The sequence below is a fragment of the Ranitomeya imitator genome, chromosome 4 (assembly GCF_032444005.1).
Source record: "Ranitomeya imitator isolate aRanImi1 chromosome 4, aRanImi1.pri, whole genome shotgun sequence".
Classification (NCBI taxonomy): Eukaryota; Metazoa; Chordata; class Amphibia; order Anura; family Dendrobatidae; genus Ranitomeya; species Ranitomeya imitator.
This window is the reverse complement of record NC_091285.1, coordinates 30,258,006-30,281,884: the sequence shown is the minus strand read 5'-3', so window position 1 is coordinate 30,281,884 and position 23,879 is coordinate 30,258,006. Positions and strand designations below refer to the sequence as shown.

At 45.0% G+C, this 23,879-nt stretch overlaps 1 protein-coding gene across 2 annotated transcripts; it reads right to left on the bottom strand.

Moving 5' to 3' along the window:
- On the bottom strand, positions 1-23,194 carry LOC138675338 (dihydrofolate reductase-like). Of its 2 annotated transcripts, none has more exons than XM_069763454.1 (8): positions 23,076-23,194; positions 9,717-9,831; positions 8,895-8,944; positions 7,096-7,201; positions 6,636-6,762; positions 3,646-3,761; positions 2,788-2,872; positions 1-262 (listed from the first exon to the last, which is right to left on the bottom strand). In XM_069763454.1, exons 2-7 carry the CDS (start codon positions 9,821-9,823, stop codon positions 2,791-2,793), a joined length of 588 nt encoding a protein of 195 aa, XP_069619555.1. In that variant the 5' UTR covers positions 9,824-9,831; positions 23,076-23,194; the 3' UTR covers positions 1-262; positions 2,788-2,790. The 2 variants fall into 2 exon arrangements, with proteins under 2 accessions (XP_069619555.1, XP_069619554.1); XM_069763453.1 differs by lacking the exon at positions 23,076-23,194 and adding an exon at positions 14,711-16,232.
- Between the last annotated feature and the right edge of the window lie 685 nt (positions 23,195-23,879).

The window sequence follows — 23,879 nt, the reverse complement described above, 5'->3', positions numbered from 1 at the left end:
AAAATGGAAGAAAAGTTTTAATGAAGACTAGTTAGAAAATTATTTAACTTTGCATTTAGTTAGCAAATTACCAATAAACAATATTGTGTACGAAGGTGTTTTAGGTTGTAAAGGAAAAGATGGGTAATTGTAGTGGTAAAATCTCTCCCAATTTCTCCACTTGAAGGCCAAGTTCTTATGAATGCTGTCACAGATTAAAACAATCCACCTCATTATTTTCATGAAAATGATACAATCAACCATCTTTTCAGATGTAAAGGGACTGTAAGACAAAGAAGTAAGACAGGCAATTAACAGTAAAAAGAAAGCATTTGCACTACTAAAGCAGGATGGCACCATTGAAGCTCTAAAAAACTATAGGGAGAAAAATACTTTATCTAAAAAACTAATTAAAGCTGCCAAAAAGGAAACAGAGAAGCACATTGCTAAGGAGAGTAAAACTAATCCCAAACTGTTCTTCAACTATATCAATAGTAAAAGAATAAAAACTGAAAATGTAGGCCCCTTAAAAAATAGTGAGGAAAGAATGGTTGTAGATGACGAGGAAAAAGCTAACATATTAAACACCTTCTTCTCCACGGTATTCACGGTGGAAAATGAAATGCTAGGTGAAATCCCAAGAAACAATGAAGACCCTATATTAAGGGTCACCAATCTAACCCAAGAAGAGGTGCGAAACCGGCTAAATAAGATTAAAATAGATAAATCTCCGGGTCCGGATGGCATACACCCACGAGTACTAAGAGAACTAAGTAATGTAATAGATAAACCATTATTTCTTATTTTTAGGGACTCTATAGCGACAGGGTCTGTTCCGCAGGACTGGCGCATAGCAAATGTGGTGCCAATATTCAAAAAGGGCTCTAATAGTGAACCTGGAAATTATAGGCCAGTAAGTCTAACCTCTATTGTTGGTAAAATATTTGAAGGGTTTCTGAGGGATGTTATTCTGGATTATCTCAATGAGAATAACTGTTTAACTCCATATCAGCATGGGTTTATGAGAAATCGCTCCTGTCAAACCAATCTAATCAGTTTTTATGAAGAGGTAAGCTATAGACTGGACCACGGTGAGTCATTGGACGTGGTATATCTCGATTTTTCCAAAGCGTTTGATACCGTGCCGCACAAGAGGTTGGTACACAAAATGAGAATGCTCGGTCTGGGGGAAAATGTGTGTAAATGGGTTAGTAACTGGCTTAGTGATAGAAAGCAGAGGGTGGTTATAAATGGTATAGTCTCTAACTGGGTCGCTGTGACCAGTGGGGTACCGCAGGGGTCAGTATTGGGACCTGTTCTCTTCAACATATTCATTAATGATCTGGTAGAAGGTTTACACAGTAAAATATCGATATTTGCAGATGATACAAAACTATGTAAAGCAGTTAATACAAGAGAAGATAGTATTCTGCTACAGATGGATCTGGATAAGTTGGAAACTTGGGCTGAAAGGTGGCAGATGAGGTTTAACAATGATAAATGTAAGGTTATACACATGGGAAGAAGGAATCAATGTCACCATTACACACTGAATGGGAAACCACTGGGTAAATCTGACAGGGAGAAGGACTTGGGGATCCTAGTTAATGATAAACTTACCTGGAGCAGCCAGTGCCAGGCAGCAGCTGCCAAGGCAAACAGGATCATGGGGTGCATTAAAAGAGGTCTGGATACACATGATGAGAGCATTATACTGCCTCTGTACAAATCCCTAGTTAGACCGCACATGGAGTACTGTGTCCAGTTTTGGGCACCGGTGCTCAGGAAGGATATAATGGAACTAGAGAGAGTACAAAGGAGGGCAACAAAATTAATAAAGGGGATGGGAGAACTACAATACCCAGATAGATTAGCGAAATTAGGATTATTTAGTCTAGAAAAAAGACGACTGAGGGGCGATCTAATAACCATGTATAAGTATATAAGGGGACAATACAAATATCTCGCTGAGGATCTGTTTATACCAAGGAAGGTGACGGGCACAAGGGGGCATTCTTTGCGTCTGGAGGAGAGAAGGTTTTTCCACCAACATAGAAGAGGATTCTTTACTGTTAGGGCAGTGAGAATCTGGAATTGCTTGCCTGAGGAGGTGGTGATGGCGAACTCAGTCGAGGGGTTCAAGAGAGGCCTGGATGTCTTCCTGGAGCAGAACAATATTGTATCATACAATTATTAGGTTCTGTAGAAGGACGTAGATCTGGGGATTTATTATGATGGAATATAGGCTGAACTGGATGGACAAATGTCTTTTTTCGGCCTTACTAACTATGTTACTATGTTACTATGTATAATCAGAACTACCCTCCTCATGTGACCGATTGGGGTGTACAGACTTTACAGGGGAGGCTTTCTCATTCGGACTCTCGCCATTAGCCTGAGCAAAGATCCTATTCAAACAGTGGTTCCCGCTTTGATAAACCGAGCAAGTATTATATGGATGGCCATTCACTGGAAAAATCTGGATTTCATCAGACCAGTGGATTTCATGCTGAGAAAAATTATAATTTTCAACCTTTTAAAGCTGTATCATATTTCCCTCCCCCCCCCCCAAAAAAAAAAATGTAAGAAAAACTTGGGATTCCAAAACCTGTTTATTTCATGAAAATCCTAAACTATAAAAACTATCCTGATTTTTGGATGGAAGACGCTGATTTCCATCACTAGATTCTCACAAAATAACAAAAAAGACTGAATTGTAAAAAATAAACTTGATGGCAAAAAGATAATGCTGGAAAATCCTGGGATGTCTGAGACATTTACTCAATGAGTGATATTGATATCACTCACTTTTCAGGCTTGATCTCTTTCATACACTCGAAATATGTATTTTACTCCTTTTTCTTCCTGAATTCCAGATGGAATTCCGGGATATCTGAAAGAAAAAAGTAAAAAAGAAGTAACTGCATTAACATCAGTGTATAACCACTATATAGTAAGTTCCCTCTAGTGGTGGCCGCAGGATTTTATTGTTTAAGTACTTGTGGATCGCTTAAAAGGGTTGTCCAGGCTTGGGGTTCAAGTGTGCAGTCAATGTAGGTGACTGCAAACTCGTGGATCCTCACAGCACGCACAGTGCGCGCTGTCAGGGATCTCCGGTGCAAGTATGCCATTTGCATACGTGTCGTCACCTGCCGACTAGACGTGCACGTCTAGTTGGAATGTGGCCAGGAGTATGAAAATCGTATACTTGAATTCACATGACTACCCGCTTCCATCACCGGAGAATCCTGACCTTGTGAATTGTGCGTGCTGTGAGGATTCACAAGTCTGCTGTCAGATAGAGTGACAGCAGTGAGCCCCAAGCCTGGACAATCCCTTTAACGGTTTAAAATTTTGGGCCGATCCACTCTGCAATGCGGATTTAAATGATTTATAACATTTCAGAGTCAGCAGCAGCAGGGAATCGGCTTTCAGAGAGCCAAAGAGAAGGCAGAGATGGTTTGTTACCATGCCTGCCTTCCTGATTGAGCAAGGCCGCTCACGTCTAGTTGGAATATGATACAAAGTATGAAAATCGCATACTTGCGGTCACGTGATCGCCGACTCTCATCAGTGCTTATGCTGTGAGGATTCAGGAGACTGTAGACTTTTAGCAAATGACATGGACAACCCCTGTAAATGGAGTCGTTTTCATACTTTACTTACTTCTCTTTTAATTTGAAGATGTTCTTGTCAAATTCTGGAAAGAAAACATCACATGGAAAATCTGCCATGATGTGTGTGAAGTAGATATGGTTACACCAAGAGTGTTTCATCATTTTCTGCAAAGAGAGGCAATAATATGTACTTATCAGATGGTGTGATAGTGATCTATGAGATACCGCCATTAAAACAGAAATATGATTGCAATAGAAAACTTTACGCGCTGGTTGTGACGCGCCCACAGGGCAGTGGGGTACTCGGTACCAGGTCCTGTGTTCAGAGGGGGATGTCACGGTGGCTGCGACCCGGTCCATGGACCTGGGCATCAACGTTAAATGGGAAAGGTCTTTAAGGGGATAAAGTTTGTGTTCATGACGCCACCTGTGGTATTCGGTCAGTGGGGACCGACGCTGCTTTAAGGGGTCCTCTGGGGTGATATTACGGAAGCTAGATGGTATACCTTCCCACAGGTGAAGTGTATCCCCAGGGCTTCCCGATGTGTAGATGGAAGATGGTGAATGGCACAGTAAAGAATTAGGACACAGGTTTGCAGTCTCTTTACCTTGTTTCCTGAAGTCTTCAGGCAGCCACAGTCCAGGGCACCAGATCACAGGGCAGGCAGGGTCTGGCCGGCTTGGAGGCAAGTTAGGAGTCCCCTTACCCAGGTGAAAATCAAAGCCTTTCTCTAGCGCCGTGGTGTTGTAGTTCCTTACTGCCTATGACTTCAAATAAGGTCCTCACAGGTATTCTATTCTATAGTTCTCTCTGTCCCTTATATAGGATAGGACATGACCCGTATGACTGGTGACTTGAGTCGCTTTATAGGGACTCCAGCATGCCCCAGCCTCTAAGGGTGTCACCGTGCCTCCTGGGCACTAAGGCGGACAGGTAACGTGCAGTTCAGCTGTCCTGCCGGTCTCTGGAGCCAGGCTTGGAGACGATGATGAATACCTTGGTGTTCCGGCCACCGGTTTCTGCGCCTCAGAAGGAGGCAGCCTGCTCCGGGCTGGTCTCCCCCTGGTATCCTCTCCTGTGCTTTGCTCTCCTGCATGTTCACTGCAATGTATTCAGCTTTCTGTACTTCTCTTTCCGGGAACTGCTGCACTGCGGCTACACAGCTCCGTAAACCCTCTTCTGCCTCAGACTGATCCAGTCTGTTTCCTGGCAAGGACTGACTGAACGATGTTCTTTCCTTCTCAATTTCCTCTTTCTGCCATGAGCTGCAGACCCCCACGTTTGCTCAGCTATTCTCCTGTCGTACCAGCTCCGCCTCAGCTGATGTTCCTCAACAAGCTCCCTTCTGGCAATCTCCCTCTTTAGCACATCTTTCTGCTTCCTTCCCCTCTGTCTCTCTGACAGGAACTGACTGGACCTTCCTGGAACTGAACTGACTTTCCCTCCAAAAACTACCATATATATATATATTGGGAGTCACCTAGTAAATAGAATCAAAAGCTTCCCCTGGTGGCCTGGAGTGTGAATGTGTTGCATGTTTGTGGTACCTGGTTACAGTTATCTCTTGCCTTCAAGCATGACATCACTCTCCCCGGGAGGAAAGCAATGCTACTGTGACGACCAGGACCCTGGGGCGCCACACTTGCAACCGAGTCCTTTTCACGATTAACGTTGAAGAAAATATTCCCAGAGGTGGCACCGGCATCCATCAAAGATTTATGGTATATCCAGTGGGTATGCCATGGATGTTCAAGATGGCACAGCGTTTTTTCCCCTTAAATGCAGGAGTCTATGCTGATCCTGGCATCTAAGTGGTTGACAGAAGGAGAGGGATGCTGTGGTCATGTGACTGATGGACATGACATCACCCTTTAGATGCTGCAGTCTATATTCACCATGGCATCTAAGTGGTTGACAGAGGGAGAGGGATGATGGGGGTCACATAAATGATTGACAGCGCATCACCCCTTAGATGCCGCCGTCTATGCAAATCCTGGTATCTAGGTGGTTGACAGAGGGAGAGGGATGATGGAGGTCACAGAAATGATTGACAGCACATCATCCCTCAGATGCCACAGTCTATACAGATCCTGGAATCTAAGTGGTTGACAGAGGGAGAGGGATGAAGGGGGTCACATAAATGATGGACAGTACATCACCCCTCAGATGCCGCAGTCTTTGCAGACCCTGACATGTAAATGGTTGACAGAGGGAGAGGGATACTTTGGTCATGTGAATGATGGATATGACATCACCCCTTAGATGCTTCAGTCTATGTGCACCCTAGCACCTAAATGGTTGACAGAGGGAGGAGGATGAAGGGGGTCACATAAATGATGGACAGTTCATCACCCCTCAGATGTTACAGTCTATGCAGACCCTGACATCTAAGTGGTTGACAGAGGGAAGGGAATGCAGTGGTCATGTTAATAATGGACGTGACACAACTCTTAATATGCTGCGTTCGATTTTGACCCTGGCATCTAAGTGGTTGACAGAGGGAGGGGGTGCAATGATCACATGAATGATTGACATGACATCACCCCTCAGATGCTGCGGTCTATCTTAACCTTGGAATCTAAATGGTTAACAGAGGGACAGCAATTCAGTGGTCAAGTTAATGATGGACATGAGATAAATATGCTGCGGTCTATGCTGACTTTGACATCTAAGTGGTTGACAGAGGGAGGGAATTCAGAAGAATGATGGACATGACATCATCCCTCGGATGCTTCAGTCTATGCTGACCCTGGCATCTAAGCGGTTGACAGAGGTATGGGAATGCAGTGGTAACGTTAATGATGGAAATGGTCACAACCTGTGACCTGACCATGTTTTGTGGCTTCTGGTGAGGCCGGCATATAGACCTCCAAGAATCTCTAAAAGTAGAGTACTTCACCACTTTTAATTTTGGAGGATAGGATCGGATTTCCAGCTTTCGTCCCGGGTGTCACTTTACATTTTTCTATCTCTATACACACGTCGTGCTCTTGTATTAAACAACAGCTCCCACTAGTGACCATTTCCACTGCACTTACCTTATAACACTCCACTCCTCCCAGCACCCATATAGTTTCCACTTCATCATAGAGAGATGGACTGGACACAAGCTGCACAATCTCTTCTCCATCGCGGCAGATGTAATGAGCGAATTCTGGTAAATCGCTAGAAGTAAAACGGTACAATAAAAAGCAAAATAAGAAATTTTCTCCTCCATAAAAGCATGTAAATTGCACAATTGCAGAAAACATGAGGATGACATGAAAATAAAAAAGGGTTTTGAGTAATAAATATCAGTTTTTCTGGATTTAAAGAGCACTCGATTAAATCTAGATTCTCGGTCCTGGATGGTTTAATATGGGCGCATTATACCATTATCACCATTATATGCAATTGTTCCATTTATGCATGAAAAAAATTAGGAAAATTTGTTTTCATAGAAAATTCACTAGGAAAATGCCACTCTCCAGCCTCATACAATCCGAGGCCGCCACATACCTGAGCTGCCTGGTAAGAAGCACAATGATGGTGTTTGCCAAAGGCAATAGTTTCTCATCGAAGGCCTCAAATGAACGTCGGCCCCAAATAATAAGATTTTTCTTTCCTGTAACAAAGAAAGAATAACAGATTAATAAATCAAAAGAGTAAATTGTCCTGGATTATCCTGAAAAATGGGGAGAGGGAAGGAACAAGAGTCTAAGGGATAACTTTTCTTCATGTGAAAAGTGCCAATGTAAGGAGACTTATTGGTCATGCAATGCTCTTGTGGGAAATTAAATATGCAAATTGTCTCTTTATAAAGGAAGAGTATGAGAAATCTAGTACTACCTAAAAGTCATTATCGACCCTTTAACAAGCTTACCACATGACTTAGGATAAAAGCCAAACCACAATCTCAATTTCCAAAAACGTGTTTCGGGGTGTTGCCCCTCCTCTGTGCAAAGCATGAGATCTGATTTGGCTGCATGAAAAAAATGTCTGTCTGGGGTCTAAGGGGTGATGCATTTCCATGTGGAGAGTGACATATTTGACATGCCAGTGTAAAGAGACTTATAGGCTATGCAATCCTTCTGTGAAAAATTAAATATGAAAATTGTCTCTTCAGAAAGGAAGAGGATTAGAATTCTTGTGCCACCTAAAAGTCAATATCGACTCCTTAACAATCTTTGCCCTATGACGCAAATAAATCTACCAAATTGCCTTCTGAAATAACAACCACCAACAACCTCCAGCCATGCCGCAATAAGCTAGTTCTGACAATGAGTGCTTGCCAGGGTCCAGATTATATAGGAGATGGGAGTGGCTAACAGTGAACAGCTGAGAGCCTTAATGCAGGAAAGCTTCCAGGAGCTCTCAACTGAGTAGATTAACCCCTGCACTGCTAAAAGAAACCTGCACCGTTTAATATGAAGGTGAAGTGCTTCTAATCAGTGCAGGAGCAGGAGAAATCAGACGCTGTGGTCTTCTGGCTCCTCTCTGTCACGGTAAACATGTGACACTGCATTGGTCACAGCTGCAATCATCTCTTCCTGCTGAAAGATGAGGCAAAAAGACTGTAAGGGGACCCAGGTAACGCTATGGAGGATCAAAAGTGGAGTATTTTTTTAATTGTTAGACCACAAAGGGCCCGGTTTTCAGAATAAAAAAAAAAATAGGGTTGGACAACCCCTTTATCTAAGACCAAATCTTCTGCATACTATACAAGGGTTTAGAGGGTCATAGACATAAATTTGTCCAGACCCTTAGACCTTCTCATGGCCAATTTGTACCCTTAGATGCAGAGAGAAGATAGAGAAGACGGCAACTCCAGTATATATAGTTTGCCTGTTTAGATTCTCTTACACACAGAGCCGTATACATGTTAGTATTATTATTGAGAACTATATGGCAGTATTATGAAACACCGCTCAGTATGCAGAACTGGAAATGATGGCGTTATTATTTTCCGCCTTCCAAAAACAAAAAGGAAAGAGAGAATAATCTTATCATTTCCAATGATTCAATGAATGATACCACCATACAGAGCCCAAAAACAGTCACCTTGCGATTCTCGTGTATGATCTATTCTGTTGATCATGCACGTCTCTAGTCAGGTTTCGGCACCGCTCACCCCCCGACGCAGAAGTGACCCAGATAATCCCTTTAAGTTTTTTCCACGCTACATTTTTTACTATCCCCATCCATTAGACTAGGGTGGTCCCACTTTGCTCCCTGTTCTCAGCTCAGGATTACTGGGAAGACACTGGTTTTTGTTAACTCCACCCCTATATCCAGTACAGTATAATTCGACATCTTACCTGGCTGCTTTACTGTCGTTATCGTGTCTAACAGATACTGGAATTCTTTCCTGCAAAAACAAGGAAGGTTACTTAGGATTTCCTATAATAAAGCCTTGCTCAGACAGGGGCCACAAGGACAATCGTGGTGCCCCAATTACACATGGCCAGGAGCCGCTCTCGATCAGTGTGCCACCACCTGGTCCTTGAAGTTTAGCATGATGGCGGCCATTGGACTAAGAACCACTTATTTTGCTGCCCACTATAGCTCATCTTTCTGGCTTCTACATCCTTTCTAAGATGTAGGACCAGGTAATCACCCAAGGGTGCATTTGTTCTAGAATCCACTGGATCCACCCTTCTCCTACCTGGGAAAAAGAATGGAATATTGATGGTTTCTTCTTAGGATCGGTCATGAATATCAAATCCATGACGATTCGAGTCCTGGTGGCCCCAGTGATCCAGTGATTGGAGGGGCTGTGGTTCACATAGTGGCCATAAATGGTACTGCAAGCTCTTACATAGGAGAAAAATTGCAGTACCATTTTCGGCCACTACACCATGTACTGATCTGTGCCACTTCCATGGCACCTTCAATTATTTTCTTAAAGGGTTTCCAAAAGATGACCCCCTTCCAACTCAATATTAATAACATTTCCCCCCAAAAAAAAACTTTTACAGTGACAAATCCCAAATTGGCATTGACATTTCCAAAAACAGCCAATTAGGAAACCATTTTAATTTATTCTCACGGCATGCTGGGAGTTGCATTTCCACAGTTTGGTGACCACTGTCCTAGAGTATAGATCTGGTACGTTAGCCCATATGTTCAGTACTACTTACGGTAGATCCCACGGTAAGTGTCCTTTATAGCCAATTCCCATGTTGTTACAAGCTGCAGCAATCAACTTGATCGGTTTGGCGATAATCTGTGAATTTCCTTCAGACATATCGGTAACTGAATAGACACAAATTATTGAACACGTTAGAATAAAAGCTCCTAATAAGTATGTGAAGTGTCCTCCCCCTAGTGGTGGCTGTGTGAAGTGAGCTCCCTCTAGTGGTGGCTGCAGAGTGTGAGCTCCCTCTAGTGGTGGCTGCAGAGTGTGAGCTCCCTCTAGTGGTGGCTGCAGAGTGTGAGCTCCCTCTAGTGGTGGCTGCAGAGTGTGAGCTCCCTCTAGTGGTGGCTGCAGAGTGTGAGCTCCCTCTAGTGGTGGCTGCAGAGTGTGAGCTCCCTCTAGTGGTGGCTGCAGAGTGTGAGCTCCCCCTAGTGGTGGCTGCAAAGTGTGAGCTCCCTCTAGTGGTGGCGGCAGAGTGTGAGCTCCCTCTAGTGGTGACTGCAGAGTGTGAGCTCCCTCTAGTGGTGGCTGCAGAGTGTGAGCTCCCTCTAGTGGTGGCTGCAGAGTGTGAGCTCCCTCTAGTGGTGACTGCAGAGTGTGAGCTCCCTCTAGTGGTGGCTGCAGAGTGTGAGCTCCCTCTAGTGGTGGCTGCAGAGTGTGAGCTCCCTCTAGTGGTGGCTGCAGAGTGTGAGCTCCCTCTAGTGGTGGCTGCAGAGTGTGAGCTCCCTCTAGTGGTGGCGGCAGAGTGTGAGCTCCCTCTAGTGGTGGCGGCAGAGTGTGAGCTCCCTCTAGTGGTGGCTGCAGAGTGTGAGCTCCCTCTAGTGGTGGCTGCAGAGTGTGAGCTCCCTCTAGTGGTGGCTGCAGAGTGTGAGCTCCCTCTAGTGGTGGCGGCAGAGTGTGAGCTCCCTCTAGTGGTGACTGCAGAGTGTGAGCTCCCTCTAGTGGTGGCTGCAGAGTGTGAGCTCCCTCTAGTGGTGGCTGCAGAGTGTGAGCTCCCTCTAGTGGTGGCTGCCACTGGTGATACTGCCATAAAGCATGCAACTACCGTACTTTCCACTTCCTGCAGACATCACTAGGGGAAGCTCACTTTCTCAAGCCACCACTAGATTGAGCTCATTTTATACAGCCACCTTATATTACTGACATGTCCCATCCTTATATTGCAGTATGCTGCCTGTGTTCTTACATAGGACTGCAGGACGTCAACCCACCATATTAAGGCCGCCGTCACACATGCGAGTTTTACGGACGTAAGAGCGCAGAATCTACGTCCGTAAAACTCGCAAAAAATACGGCACAATTATTCTCTATGCCCCTGCTCCTATTTGCCGTATTTTACTGATCAGTATTATACGGCTTTCTACGGCCGTACAAAATCGCAGCATGCTGCGTTTGTCACCGTACTGCGCAAGAAATACGCCAATGAAAGTCTATGGAAGCGTGAAAAATACGGATTACACACGGACAAGCAGTGTGACTTGCGAGAAATACGCAGCGCTGTTAGAGAGAAAAGCCGGTAATTCAGTGCGGTGTACAGTAAAATCACACTGACAGCTTACAGTAGAATAGGTAGAATAAATGTGTACACATAGAATAGGTATATATATATATATATGTCAGTGAGACACATATATGTATATATATTAATATTTATTCCAGCGCTAGACAGCTTGAAAGCCGGTAATTCAATTACCGGCTTTTTCTTTCTCCTTCCTAAAACCCGACATGATTTGAGACATGGTTTACATACAGTAAACCATGTCTTCTCTCCATTTTTTTTGCAGATTCCACACTACTAATGTCAGTAGTGTGTATCTGCAAAATTTGGCCGTTCTAGCTCTTAAAATAAAGGGTTAACTGGCGGAAAAAATTGGCGTGGGCTCCCGCGCAATTTTCTCCGCCAGAGTAGTAAAGCCAGTGACTGTGGGCAGATATTAATAGCCTGGAGAGGGTCCACGGTTATTGCCCCCCCCCTGGCTAAAAATATCTGCCCCCAGCCACCCCAGAAAAGGCACATCTGGAAGATGCGCCTATTCTGGCACTTGGCCACTCTCTTCCCATTCCCGTGTAGTGGTGGGATATGGGGTAATGAAGGGTTAATGCCACCTTGCTATTGTAAGGTGACATTAAGCCTAATTAATAATGGAGAGGCGTCAATTATGACACCTATCCATTATTAATCCAATTGTAGTGAAGGGTTAAATAAAACACAAACACATTCTTTAAAATTATTTTAATGAAATAAAAACAATGGTTGTTGTAGTATTTTATTCAACGCCCAATCCAGTCACTGAAGACCCTCGTTCTGTGAGTAAAGAAACATAATAAACCAACAATATATTTACCCTCCGCAGATCTGTAACGTCCAACGATGTAAATCCTTCTGAAGGGGTTAAAACATTTTGCAGCAAGGAGCTGTGCTAATGCAGGCTGCTCCTCGCTGCAAAACCCCAGGGAATGAGGCTAAAAATAGATCAATGATCTATATTTAGCATCATTTGCGGTGAGGCGCCCTCTGCTGGCTGTTCATAGATCGTGGGAAGTTACCTAGAAAGCCAGGGAGCCAGGGAGCTTTCTAGGTAATTTCCCACGATCTATGAACAGCCAGCAGAGGGCGCCTCACCGCAAATGATGCTAAATATAGATCATTGATCTATTTTTAGCCTCATTCCCTGGGGTTTTGCAGCGAGGAGCAGCCTGCATTAGCACAGCTCCTTGCTGCAAAATGTTTTAACCCCTTCAGAAGGATTTACATCGTTGGACGTTACAGATCTGCGGAGGGTAAATATATTGTTGGTTTATTATGTTTCTTTACTCACAGAACGAGGGTCTTCAGTGACTGGATTGGGCGTTGAATAAAATACTACAACAACCATTGTTTTTATTTCATTAAAATAATTTTAAAGAATGTGTTTGTGTTTTATTTAACCCTTCACTACAATTGGATTAATAATGGATAGGTGTCATAATTGACGCCTCTCCATTATTAATTAGGCTTAATGTCACCTTACAATAGCAAGGTGGCATTAACCCTTCATTACCCCATATCCCACCGCTACACGGGAATGGGAAGAGAGTGGCCAAGTGCCAGAATAGGCGCATCTTCCAGATGTGCCTGTTCTGGGGTGGCTGGGGGCAGATATTTTTAGCCAGGGGGGGGGCCAATAACCGTGGACCCTCTCCAGGCTATTAATATCTGCCCTCAGTCACTGGCTTTACTACTCTGGCGGAGAAAATTGCGCGGGAGCCCACGCCAATTTTTTCCGCCAGTTAACCCTTTATTTTAAGAGCTAGAACGGCCAAATTTTGCAGATACACACTACTGACATTAGTAGTGTGGAATCTGCAAAAAAAATGGAGAGAAGACATGGTTTACTGTATGTAAACCATGTCTCAAATCATGTCGGGTTTTATGAAGGAGAAAGAAAAAGCCGGTAATTGAATTACCGGCTTTCAAGCTGTATAGCGCTGGAATAAGTATTAATATATATACATATATGTGTCTACTGACATATATATATATATATATATATATATATATATATATATATTCTTTTCTTTTTGGGACACATGGATCACTTCTATAGCGGTATGTTGGTTTTGCAAGCCTGCGAGAAAACCACGCAGTACGGATGCCATACGGATTACATACGGAGGATGCCATGCGCAAAAAACGCTGACACAGCCTGCCTACGGAGGAGCAACGGACCATTTTTTGGGGGACTTTTCAGCGTATTACGGCCGTAATATACGGACCGTATTGTTTTACGCTGTGTGTGACGCCGGCCTAATATTTACATGGATTATGTGATGCAAATAGTTATATCACAAATTAATTTGTGTTACATCTGCACGTCACGCACATGTCTCATTCTGATACCGCAGTGTGCGGTCTGTGGTTTTACGTAGGACTGCAGGATGTAAACCTATTATAATTTCATGGATTATTTTATACAAGTAGATAATATGATAGGCTTACATCACATATTAATTTATGCTACATCTGTGTGTTTAAAAAATAATTCTCATTCTGATATTGTAATGTGCTTTCTGTGGTCTTACATGGAACTGCCAGAAGTAAATTGACATATTATCATTGCATAGATTATAGGATACAAATAGTTTTAAGGCAAAAACATATTCCAGAATGTGGTCTTGCATAGGGCTGCAAAACATAAACTTACCATATTATATTTACATGGATGATTTTATGCCAAAGGCTAGATGAAAATTACAAATTCAGTTCTGCTACATCTGTACTTTACTAAAATATTCCGATCCCGACATTGCAGTGGGCTTCCTGTGTTCTTACATAGGACTGCAGGAATGAAACCTACCATAATATATTTACATGGATTATATGACAAACATATTATGATATGATTGCCTCCTGCAGTCCTATGTAAGGCCATGGAGAGCACATTACAACTTCAGTACGAGATATTTTAATAACATGAACGGAATTTGTAATTGTCATCTATCTGTGTTTTATAATCCATGTAAATATAATACGGTAGATTTACGATCCTGCAGTCCCATGTAAGACCGCAGACAACACATTGCAGTATCAGGATGTAACATGCAAACATGGCAGAAGTGAAAATGTGATACAAATATTTGTATCATATCATCCATGTAAATGTAATATAATAGGGTTATAACCTGCAGTCCCATGCAAGACCATAGATATCACTTTTCAATATCAGGAGGAGACGTGCAGAAGAAGCAGAGGTGAATGTGTGATACAAATATTGATTATACGTTCACAGATAACGTGGTCATTTACCGTCATACTCTCATAGCACAAACTCCACTCTGCTGCATCTGCCTGCACTTTGCATCCTCAGAATTGCCAGCCCAGCGGATCTGATGCAGTGACAAGGATGCAGCCATGTGACATCCTGTGAACTGGGGCAGTCACTAGATCCCATATTGAAAGGGCAATTTCCTCGTAGAATCCCACCGACCGCAAGAAGTCCCCCATATAACTATACAAACCTGTGTGTGTGCAGTCCTGTGTAAACCACTGGTTGGGATTGGGAAGAGAAGGGCAGCAGATGCACAGCACGACAGGGGATGACTATAAAGACCGGAGGAGGGGCCTCACTTTCCACATTTACAAAACAGGCTTTATTTCTTTCATGCTGGTAAGCAGGAAATTCAAGTTAACGCTTAAAAAAAACTCCTAATTTGCATCGTTTCAGCTAATTCTGCACACTCCACATGTTTGACTGGTTCCACATGATCATAATATTACATAGCTTGCCTCTGCCGCATCTAAAGAACTAAGAAAAATTTTCATGTTTTTAAAGCAAATTCATTCTTTTATCATCAGACTGAAATTTCTGTTCTGATTAATTTTATAATGTATCTTTATAATGTCATTTATATTACACAGCTGGAATGCAGGAAACCACAGCCAGGCAGGAGATGTTCGGGAGACTGCGGACAGGCAGCTGGGATGCTGGAAACCGCAGGCAGGCAGATGACATCCAGGTGACTGCAGAGAGGCAGCCGAGATACTGGAAACTGCAGGCAGGCAGGCAGCAGATGTCTAGGATACTGCGGACACGCAGCTAGGATGCTGGAAACTGCAGGCAGACAGGTGACGTCCAGGAGACTGCAGACAGGCTGTTGGGATGCTGGAAACCGCAGGCTGGCAGGAGATGACTAGGAAACTGCGGCCTCGCTGCTGGGATGCTGGAAATCGCAGGCAGGAGACGTCCAGGAGACGGCAGACAGGCAGCTGGGATGCTGGAAACCTCAGGCTGGCAGGAGATGTCCAGGAGACTGCAGACAGGCTACTGGTATTCTGGAAACCGCAGCCAGGCAGGAAATGTCCAGGAGACTGCAGACAGGCAGCTGGGATGCTGGAAACCTCAGCCAGGCAGGAAATGTCCAGGAGACTGCGGACACACAGCTAGGATGCTGGAAACCTCAGGCTGGCAGGAGATGTCCAGGAGACTGCAGACAGGCTACTGGTATTCTGTAAACCACAGCCAGGCAGGAGACTGCAGACAGGCTGCTGGGATACTGGAAACCTCAGCCAGGCAGGAAATGTCCAGGAGACTGTGGACACACAGCTAGGATGCTGGAATCCGCAGGAAGGCAGCTGATGTCCAGGAGACAGCAGACAGGCTGCTGGGATGCTGGAAACCGCGTGCAGGCAGAAGATGTCCAGGAAACTGCAGACTGACAGCTGGGAGATATCCAGGAGACTGCAGACAGGCAGCTGGGATGCTGGAAAACTCAGGCAGGTAGGAGATGTCCAGGAGACTGCAGACAGGCAGCTGGGATGCTAGAAACCGCAGGGAGGCAGGAGATTTCCAGAAAATCACAGACAGCAGCAGAGCAAGTCAAGGTGAATAGGACAACTCCGAGTCTTAGAAACACTGAAGACTTAATACCACGACACAGGACTTATATAGGCCCAGGTAGATGATCACATGGGAGCATGGATTTGCAAAGCTCGAGGTACAGCACCACAGAGTTTAGCGGATCAAGGTGAGGGAAGCAAAGCACGGATCCAGGACAGACGCATACCAGATACACAGCTAATAACACAGGATCTACCAATCACAATAAGTGATGTCGCAGCTCACCTCCTCCTATTTTCACAATGACCTTTGCACATTAAATACATGTGGGTTTTTTTTATGAAAAAAGCCATTTTTTGTAATACAGATTGTGAAATGTAAATAATAAACTGAATGATAATTAACTATGTCTTGCAGGTTCTCCATGCACAATGCTTGGCTCAGAGGGAGCTGCTGTTGGACGCCTCTGGGGGCAGCTTATCTTCTGAAGAACCAAAAGATCGACAGTCGGAAATCCAACGTGCTCATTCCTTCTCATCTGTTGAGAAGCCCCTATACACATTAGACCAGTGATTTTCAACCTTTTTTGAGCCGCGGCACACTTTTTATACTTAAAAAATCCCGGGGCACACCACCAACCAAAATGACACAAAATGACACTAAAACAGTACATATTATACATATAGTTAATAATATAGATTCTAAATGTATTTATACTCACTCAGTGTGAAACCTGGGCCTGTTTCGATAAACACAAAAGGGATATCCTAGCAGGAATGGTGGAAAGACACACACGAAGCTCTTCCTCAACAGTTCTCAGTCTCTCCCTGTTTTTAGTTTTTATCGCAGTCAAGCTTGAGAAGCCCAGCTCACATAGATATGTGGTCGAAAATGGCAGCAATGTCAAAATAGGTTTGTTGGCCAGAATGGGGAACTCCTTGGCAACAGATAACCAAAAACTGTCCAAAGGAAGATCAGCAAACTTTAGTACGGCCCATACTGTCCAGATCTGTGCCCCCATAACATAATGTCCAGATTTGTGCCCCCCATACTGTCCTGATTTGTTGTGCCCCCTTAATGTCCTGAAACACATCCGCATTCCCCCCCATATCATGATATGTTCCCTCAGACCAGTCTTTCATCCAGCTGAGCTGCCTCACCTGCCCCCTTGGCTAAGGCTTCACAGTGACAGTCGTCAGACTCACATTCTCACAACAGTCTGACAGTCTCCAGAGACAAAGTCACAGACATAGATACCGTATATACCCGAGTATAAGCCGACCCCCCTAACTTTGCCACAAAAAACTGGGAAAACGTATTGACTCGAGTATAAGCCTAGGGTGGAAATGCAGCATTTACCGGTGAATTTCAAAAATAAAAATACCGTAGATCATTCTTGCCCCATAGCTGTGCCATATAGTGCTCTGCACCATTCATTATTTCCCCATAGCTGTGCCATATAGTGCTCTGCACCATTCATTATTGCCCCATAGCTGTGCCATATAGTGCTCTGCACCATTCATTATTGCCCCATAGCTGTGCCATATAGTGCTCTGCACCGTTCATTATTGTCCCATAGCTGTGCCATATAGTGCTCTGCACCATTCATTATTGCCCCATAGTTGTGCCATATAGTGCTCTGCATGTTCATTATTGCCCCATAGCTGTGCCATATAGTGCTCTGCACCATTCATTATTGCCCCATAGCTGTGCCATATAGTGCTCTGCATGTTCATTATTGCCCCATAGCTGTGCCATATAGTGCTCTGCACTGTTCATTATTGCCCCATAGCTGTGCCATATAGTGCTCTGCACCATTCATTATTGCCCCATAGCTGTGCCATATAGTGCTCTGCACCATTCATTATTGCCCCATAGTTGTGCCATATAGTGCTCTGCATGTTCATTATTGCCCCATAGCTGTGCCATATAGTGCTCTGCACCATTCATTATTGCCCCATAGCTGTGCCATATAATGCTCTGCACCGTTCATTATTGCCCCATAGCTGTGCCATATAGTGCTCTGCACCATTCATTATTGCCCCATAGCTGTGCCATATAGTGCTCTGCACCATTCATTATTGCCCCATAGTTGTGCCATATAGTGCTCTGCATGTTCATTATTGCCCCATAGCTGTGCCATATAGTGCTCTGCACCATTCATTATTGCCCCATAGCTGTGCCACATAATGCTCTGCACCATTCATTATTGCCCCATAGCTGTGCCATATAATGCTCTGCACCATTCATTATTGCCCCATAGCTGTGCCATATAGTGCTCTGCACCGTTCATTATTGCCCTATAACTGTGCCATATAGTGCTCTGCACCGTTCATTCTTGCCCCATAGCTGTGCCACATAGTGCTCTGCACCGTTCATTATTGTCCCATAGCTGTGCCATATAGTGCTCTGCACCGTTCATTATTGCCCCATAGCTGTGCCATATAGTGCTCTGCGCCGTTCATTATTGCCCCATAGCTGTGCCATATAGTGCTCTGCATGTTCATTATTGCCCCATAGCTGTGCCATATAGTGCTCTGCACCGTTCATTATTGCCCCATAGCTGTGCCATATAGTGCTCTGCACCGTTCATTATTGCCCCATAGCTGTGCCATATAGTGCTCTGCATGTTCATTATTGCCCCATAACTGTGCCATATAGTGCTCTGCGCCGTTCATTATTGCCCCATAGCTGTGCCAAATAGTGCTCTGCACCATTCATTATTGCCCCATAGCTGTGCCATATATTGCTCTGCACCGTTCATTATTGTCCCATAGCTGTGCCATATAGTGCTCTGCACCGTTCATTCTTGCCCCATAGCTGTGCCATATAGTGCTCTGCACCATTCATTATTGCCCCATAGCTGTGCCATATAGTGCTCTGCACTGTTCATTATTGCCCCATAGCTGTGCCATATAGTGCTCTGCACCGTTCATATTGCCCCATAGCTGTGCCATATAGTGCTCTGCACTGTTCATTCTTGCCCCATAGCTGTGCCATATAGTGCTCTGCACCGTTCATATTGCCCCATAGCTGTGCCATATAGTGCTCTGCACTATTCATTATTGCCCCATAGCTGTGCCATATAGTGCTCTGCACCGTTCATTCTTGCCCCATAGCTGTGCCATATAGTGCTCTGCACCGTTCATTATTGTCCCATAGCTGTGCCATATAGTGCTCTGCACCGTTCATTATTGCCCCATAGCTGTGCCACATAGTGCTCTGCACCGTTCATTCTTGCCTCATAGCTGTGCCATATAGTGCTCTGCACCGTTCATTATTGTCCCATAGCTGTGCCATATAGTGCTCTGCACCGTTCATTATTGCCCCATAGCTGTGCCATATAGTGCTCTGCACCGTTCATTCTTGCCCCATAGCTGTGCCATATAGTGCTCTGCACCGTTCATTATTGTCCCATAGCTGTGCCATATAGTGCTCTGCACCGTTCATTATTGCCCCATAGCTGTGCCATATAGTGCTCTGCACCGTTCATTCTTGCCCCATAGCTGTGCCATATAGTGCTCTGCACTGTTCACTATTGCCCCATAGCTGTGCCATATAGTGCTCTGCACCGTTCATATTGCCCTATAGCTGTGCCATATAGTGCTCTGCACTGTTCATTCTTGCCCCATAGCTGTGCCATATAGTGCTCTGCACCGTTCATTATTGCCCCATAGCTGTGCCATATAGTGCTCTGCACCGTTCATTATTGCCCCATAGCTGTGCCATATAGTGCTCTGCACTGTTCATTATTGCCCCATAGCTGTGCCATTTAGTGCTCTGCACTGTTCATTATTGCCCCATAGCTGTGCCATATAGTGCTCTGCACCGTTCATTATTGCCCCATAGCTGTGCCATATAGTGCTCTGCACCATTCATTATTGCCCCATAGCTATGCCATATAGTGCTCTGCACCGTTCATATTTCCCCATAGCTCTGCCATATAGTGCTCTGCACCATTCATTATTGCCCCATAGCTGTGCCATATAGTGCCCTGCACTGTTCATTATTGCCCCATAGCTGTGCCATATAGTGCTCTGCACCGTTCATTATTGCCCCATAGCTGTGCCATATAGTGCTCTGCACCGTTCATTATTGCCACATAGATGTGCCATATAGTGCTCTGCACCGTTCATTATTGCCCGATAGCTATGCCATATAGTGCTCTGCACTGTTCATATTTCCCCATAGCTCTGCCATATAGTGCTCTGCACCGTTCATTATTGCCCCATAGCTGTGCCATATAGTGCTCTGCACCGTTCATATTTCCCCATAGCTCTGCCATATAGTGCTTTGCACCGTTCATATTTCCCCATAGCTGTGCCATATAGTGCTCTGCACTGTTCATTATTGCCCCATAGCTCTGCCATATAGTGCTTTGCACCGTTCATATTTCCCCATAGCTGTGCCATATAGTGCTCTGCACTGTTCATTATTGCCCCATAGCTCTGCCATATAGTGCTTTGCACCGTTCATATTTCCCCATAGCTGTGCCATATAGTGCTCTGCACCGTTCATATTTCCCCATAGCTCTGCCATAGTGCTCTGCACCGTTCATATTTCCCCATAGCTGTGCCATATAGTGCTCTGCACGGTTCATTATTGTCCCATAGCTGTGCCATATAGTGCTCTGCATTGTTCATTATTGCCCCATAGATGCTCCATATAAAGCTGTGCACTGTTCATTTTTGCCCCATAGCTGTGCCATATAGTACTCTGCACCGTTCATTATTGTCCCATAGCTGTGCCATATAGTGCTCTGCACTGTTCATTATTGTCCCATAGCTGTGCCCCATATAGTGCTCTGCACCGTTCATTATTGTCCCATAGCTGTGCCATATAGTGCTCTGCACTGTTCATTTTTGCCCCATAACTGTGCCATATAGTGCTCTGCACTGTTCATTATTGTCCCATAGCTGTGCCATATAGTGCTCTGCACCGTTCATTATTGCCCCATATCTGTGCCATATAGTGCTCTGCACCGTTCATTATTGCCCCATAGCTGTGCCATATAGTGCTCTGTACCGTTCATATTTCACCATAGCTGTGCCATATAGTGCTCTGCACTGTTCATTATTGCCCCATAGCTGTGCCATATAGTGCTCTGCACCGTTCATTATTGCCCTATAGCTGTGCCCCATATTGTGCTCTGCACCGTTCATATTTCCCCATAGCTGTGCCATATAGTGCTCTGCACTGTTCATTATTGCCCCATAGCTGTGCCATATAGTGCTCTGCACCGTTCATTATTGCCCCATAGCTGTGCCATATAGTGCTCTGCACTGTTCATTATTGCCCCATATAGTGCTCTGCACCGTTCATATTTCCCCATAGCTGTGCCATATAGTGCTCTGCACCGTTCATATTTCCCCATAGCTGTGCCATATAGTGCTCTGCACTGTTCATTATTGCCCCATAGCTGTGCCATATAGTGTTCTGCACTGTTCATTATTGCCCCATAGCTGTGCCCCATATAGTGCTCTGCACCGTTGATATTTCCCCATAGCTGTGCCATATAGTGCTCTGCACCATTCATTATTGCCCCATAGCTGTGCCATATAGTGCTCTGCACCGTTCATATTGCCCCATAGCTCTGCCATATAGTGCTCTGCACTGTTCATTATTGCCCCATAGCTGTGCCATATAGTGCTCTGCACCGTTCATTATTGCCCCATAGCTGTGCCCCATATAGAGCTCTGCACCATTCATTATTGCCCCATAGCTGTGCCATATAGTGCTCTGCACTGTTCATTATTGCCCCATAGCTGTGCCATATAGTGCTCTGCACTGTTCATTATTGCCCCATAGCTGTGCCATATAGTGCTATGCACCGTTCATTATTGAACCATAGCTGTGCCATATAGTGCTCTGCACCGTTCATTATTGAACCATAGCTGTGCCATATAGTGCTCTGCACCGTTCATATTGCTCCATAGCTCTGCCATATAGTGCTCTGCACTGTTCATTATTGCCCCATAGCTGTGCCATATAGTGCTCTGCACCGTTCATATTTCCCCATAGCTGTGCCCCATATAGTGCTCTGCACCATTCATATTTCCCCATAGCTCTGCCATATAGTGCTCTGCACCGTTCATATTTCCCCATAGATGCTCCACATATCTGTGCCGCTGCTGCTGCAGTAAAAAAAAAATGCCATACTCACATCTCTTCCTTGCAGCTCCCGGCGTCCGGTCCCGGCGTCTCTCCGCACTGACTGATCAGGCAGAGGGCGGCGCGCACACTATATGCGTCATCGCGCCCTCTGACCTGCACAGTCAGAGCGGATAGACGCCGGGAAGACGGAGCGGCGCCCGGCGGCTGGAACGGGGACAGGTAAATATGCTATACTTACCTGCTCCCGGCGTCCGGCTCCTTCTCCCGGACAGCTGGTCTTCGGTGCTGCAGTTCTTCCACTATTCAGCGGTCCCACGTGACCGCTGAACAGGGAAAGAGGCAGAGCTGCAGCACCGAAGACAAAGTCAGACTGTGACGTCAGCCGCTACTGGCGCTTTCCTGATGCGGAAGTGCCAGCGGCGGTCTCAGCGGTTGTCAGGGGCACTGAAGGAAGGGACTCGCTTGTCTCAGGCAAGCAAGCGAACCGGAGGGGGCACCATAGTTTGGGGAACGTTCCCCGCGGCACACCCGACCATGTGTCGCGGCACACTAGTGTGCCGCGGAACACTGGTTGAAAATCACTGCATTAGACTGTCGTCAATATTTTCAGGTTTGGCCAAAGTTGGTCTACTGCAAACAGGGCCTTTAGACCAGGAAACGTTGGGTGCGCCTAAAGTATGCGGATAGCTCGACTGTTCCCCGAAGTCTCCTGTTGGGATATGTTAGATCTTTACCTCTCCAACCCATTGTTCCCACCATAAGTGACACCAAGAGCACCTCTTATAGCCTTGCTCTAGTCCCAATTTTAGGTTATGGCAGGGATCCAAGGATCTAATAAGGTTCCATATCTCGACATTGTCAGACAAGTCTTACAACTTACAGGACTTTCTAGAACTTCTTGAGCCCCCAACTTGGTCAATCATCTGACTCACCTCTGGTTATAGCTGAGATCCACTCCCCCCGTAGTGAGCATGAGCAGTAAGACTGAACTTACTTCTATCACTCCCATGGCAGGACTACAGGGCTGTCATAACACATGCAGAGATTTTCATTCAGCCCAAATTACGCAATACCACATGTCGTAAATGGGAAAGAAAATGATTAACAGGATGTATGAGGAAGTTCACAAGCGCAGAGCTCCCACGCTGGACACTGATTTCAGAACAAGATGTTCCTGTTTAGAAAACATCTGATGGAACTTCCAGCGATCAGCTGTGATCTATAGGGAAATTTGGCAGCAACTGTGTTATGTCCCTGCAGCTCCCCCACAGGAAAAATGAGGCATTACATTGTTCCAACTCAAGTCAAATGGCTGACTGTATAATGCATGGACTTCTCAGGTCCTCCAGTTAGAGACATGGTCTGTGCAGTCAATCCCACCACTGATTAATAGATGGGTATTTTGGATAGATGAGCGTCTAGCTGGATGGAAACATAATACTGCCCGTATTGAGGTTTTCATTTATACTGTAAATAAATATATAAACGCTTCTCAGCAATTAAATCGCAACACCGAGAAGAAAAAGTTGCGAAATTATGGAAATCACAGGATGGATAGACACGTGACTGATCTGCAGTAATGAAAAATTGGACACGAAATGTACAAACTTCTCGATTTATTCAGTCTGGAGTATGACCGTCACGTGCAAAACTCACCGCATTTACAGCCTTGGATGCTATCAGTGAGGTTATTAATGATCATCTGAGAAATGGGCAAATCATCAAGATCCACTGCT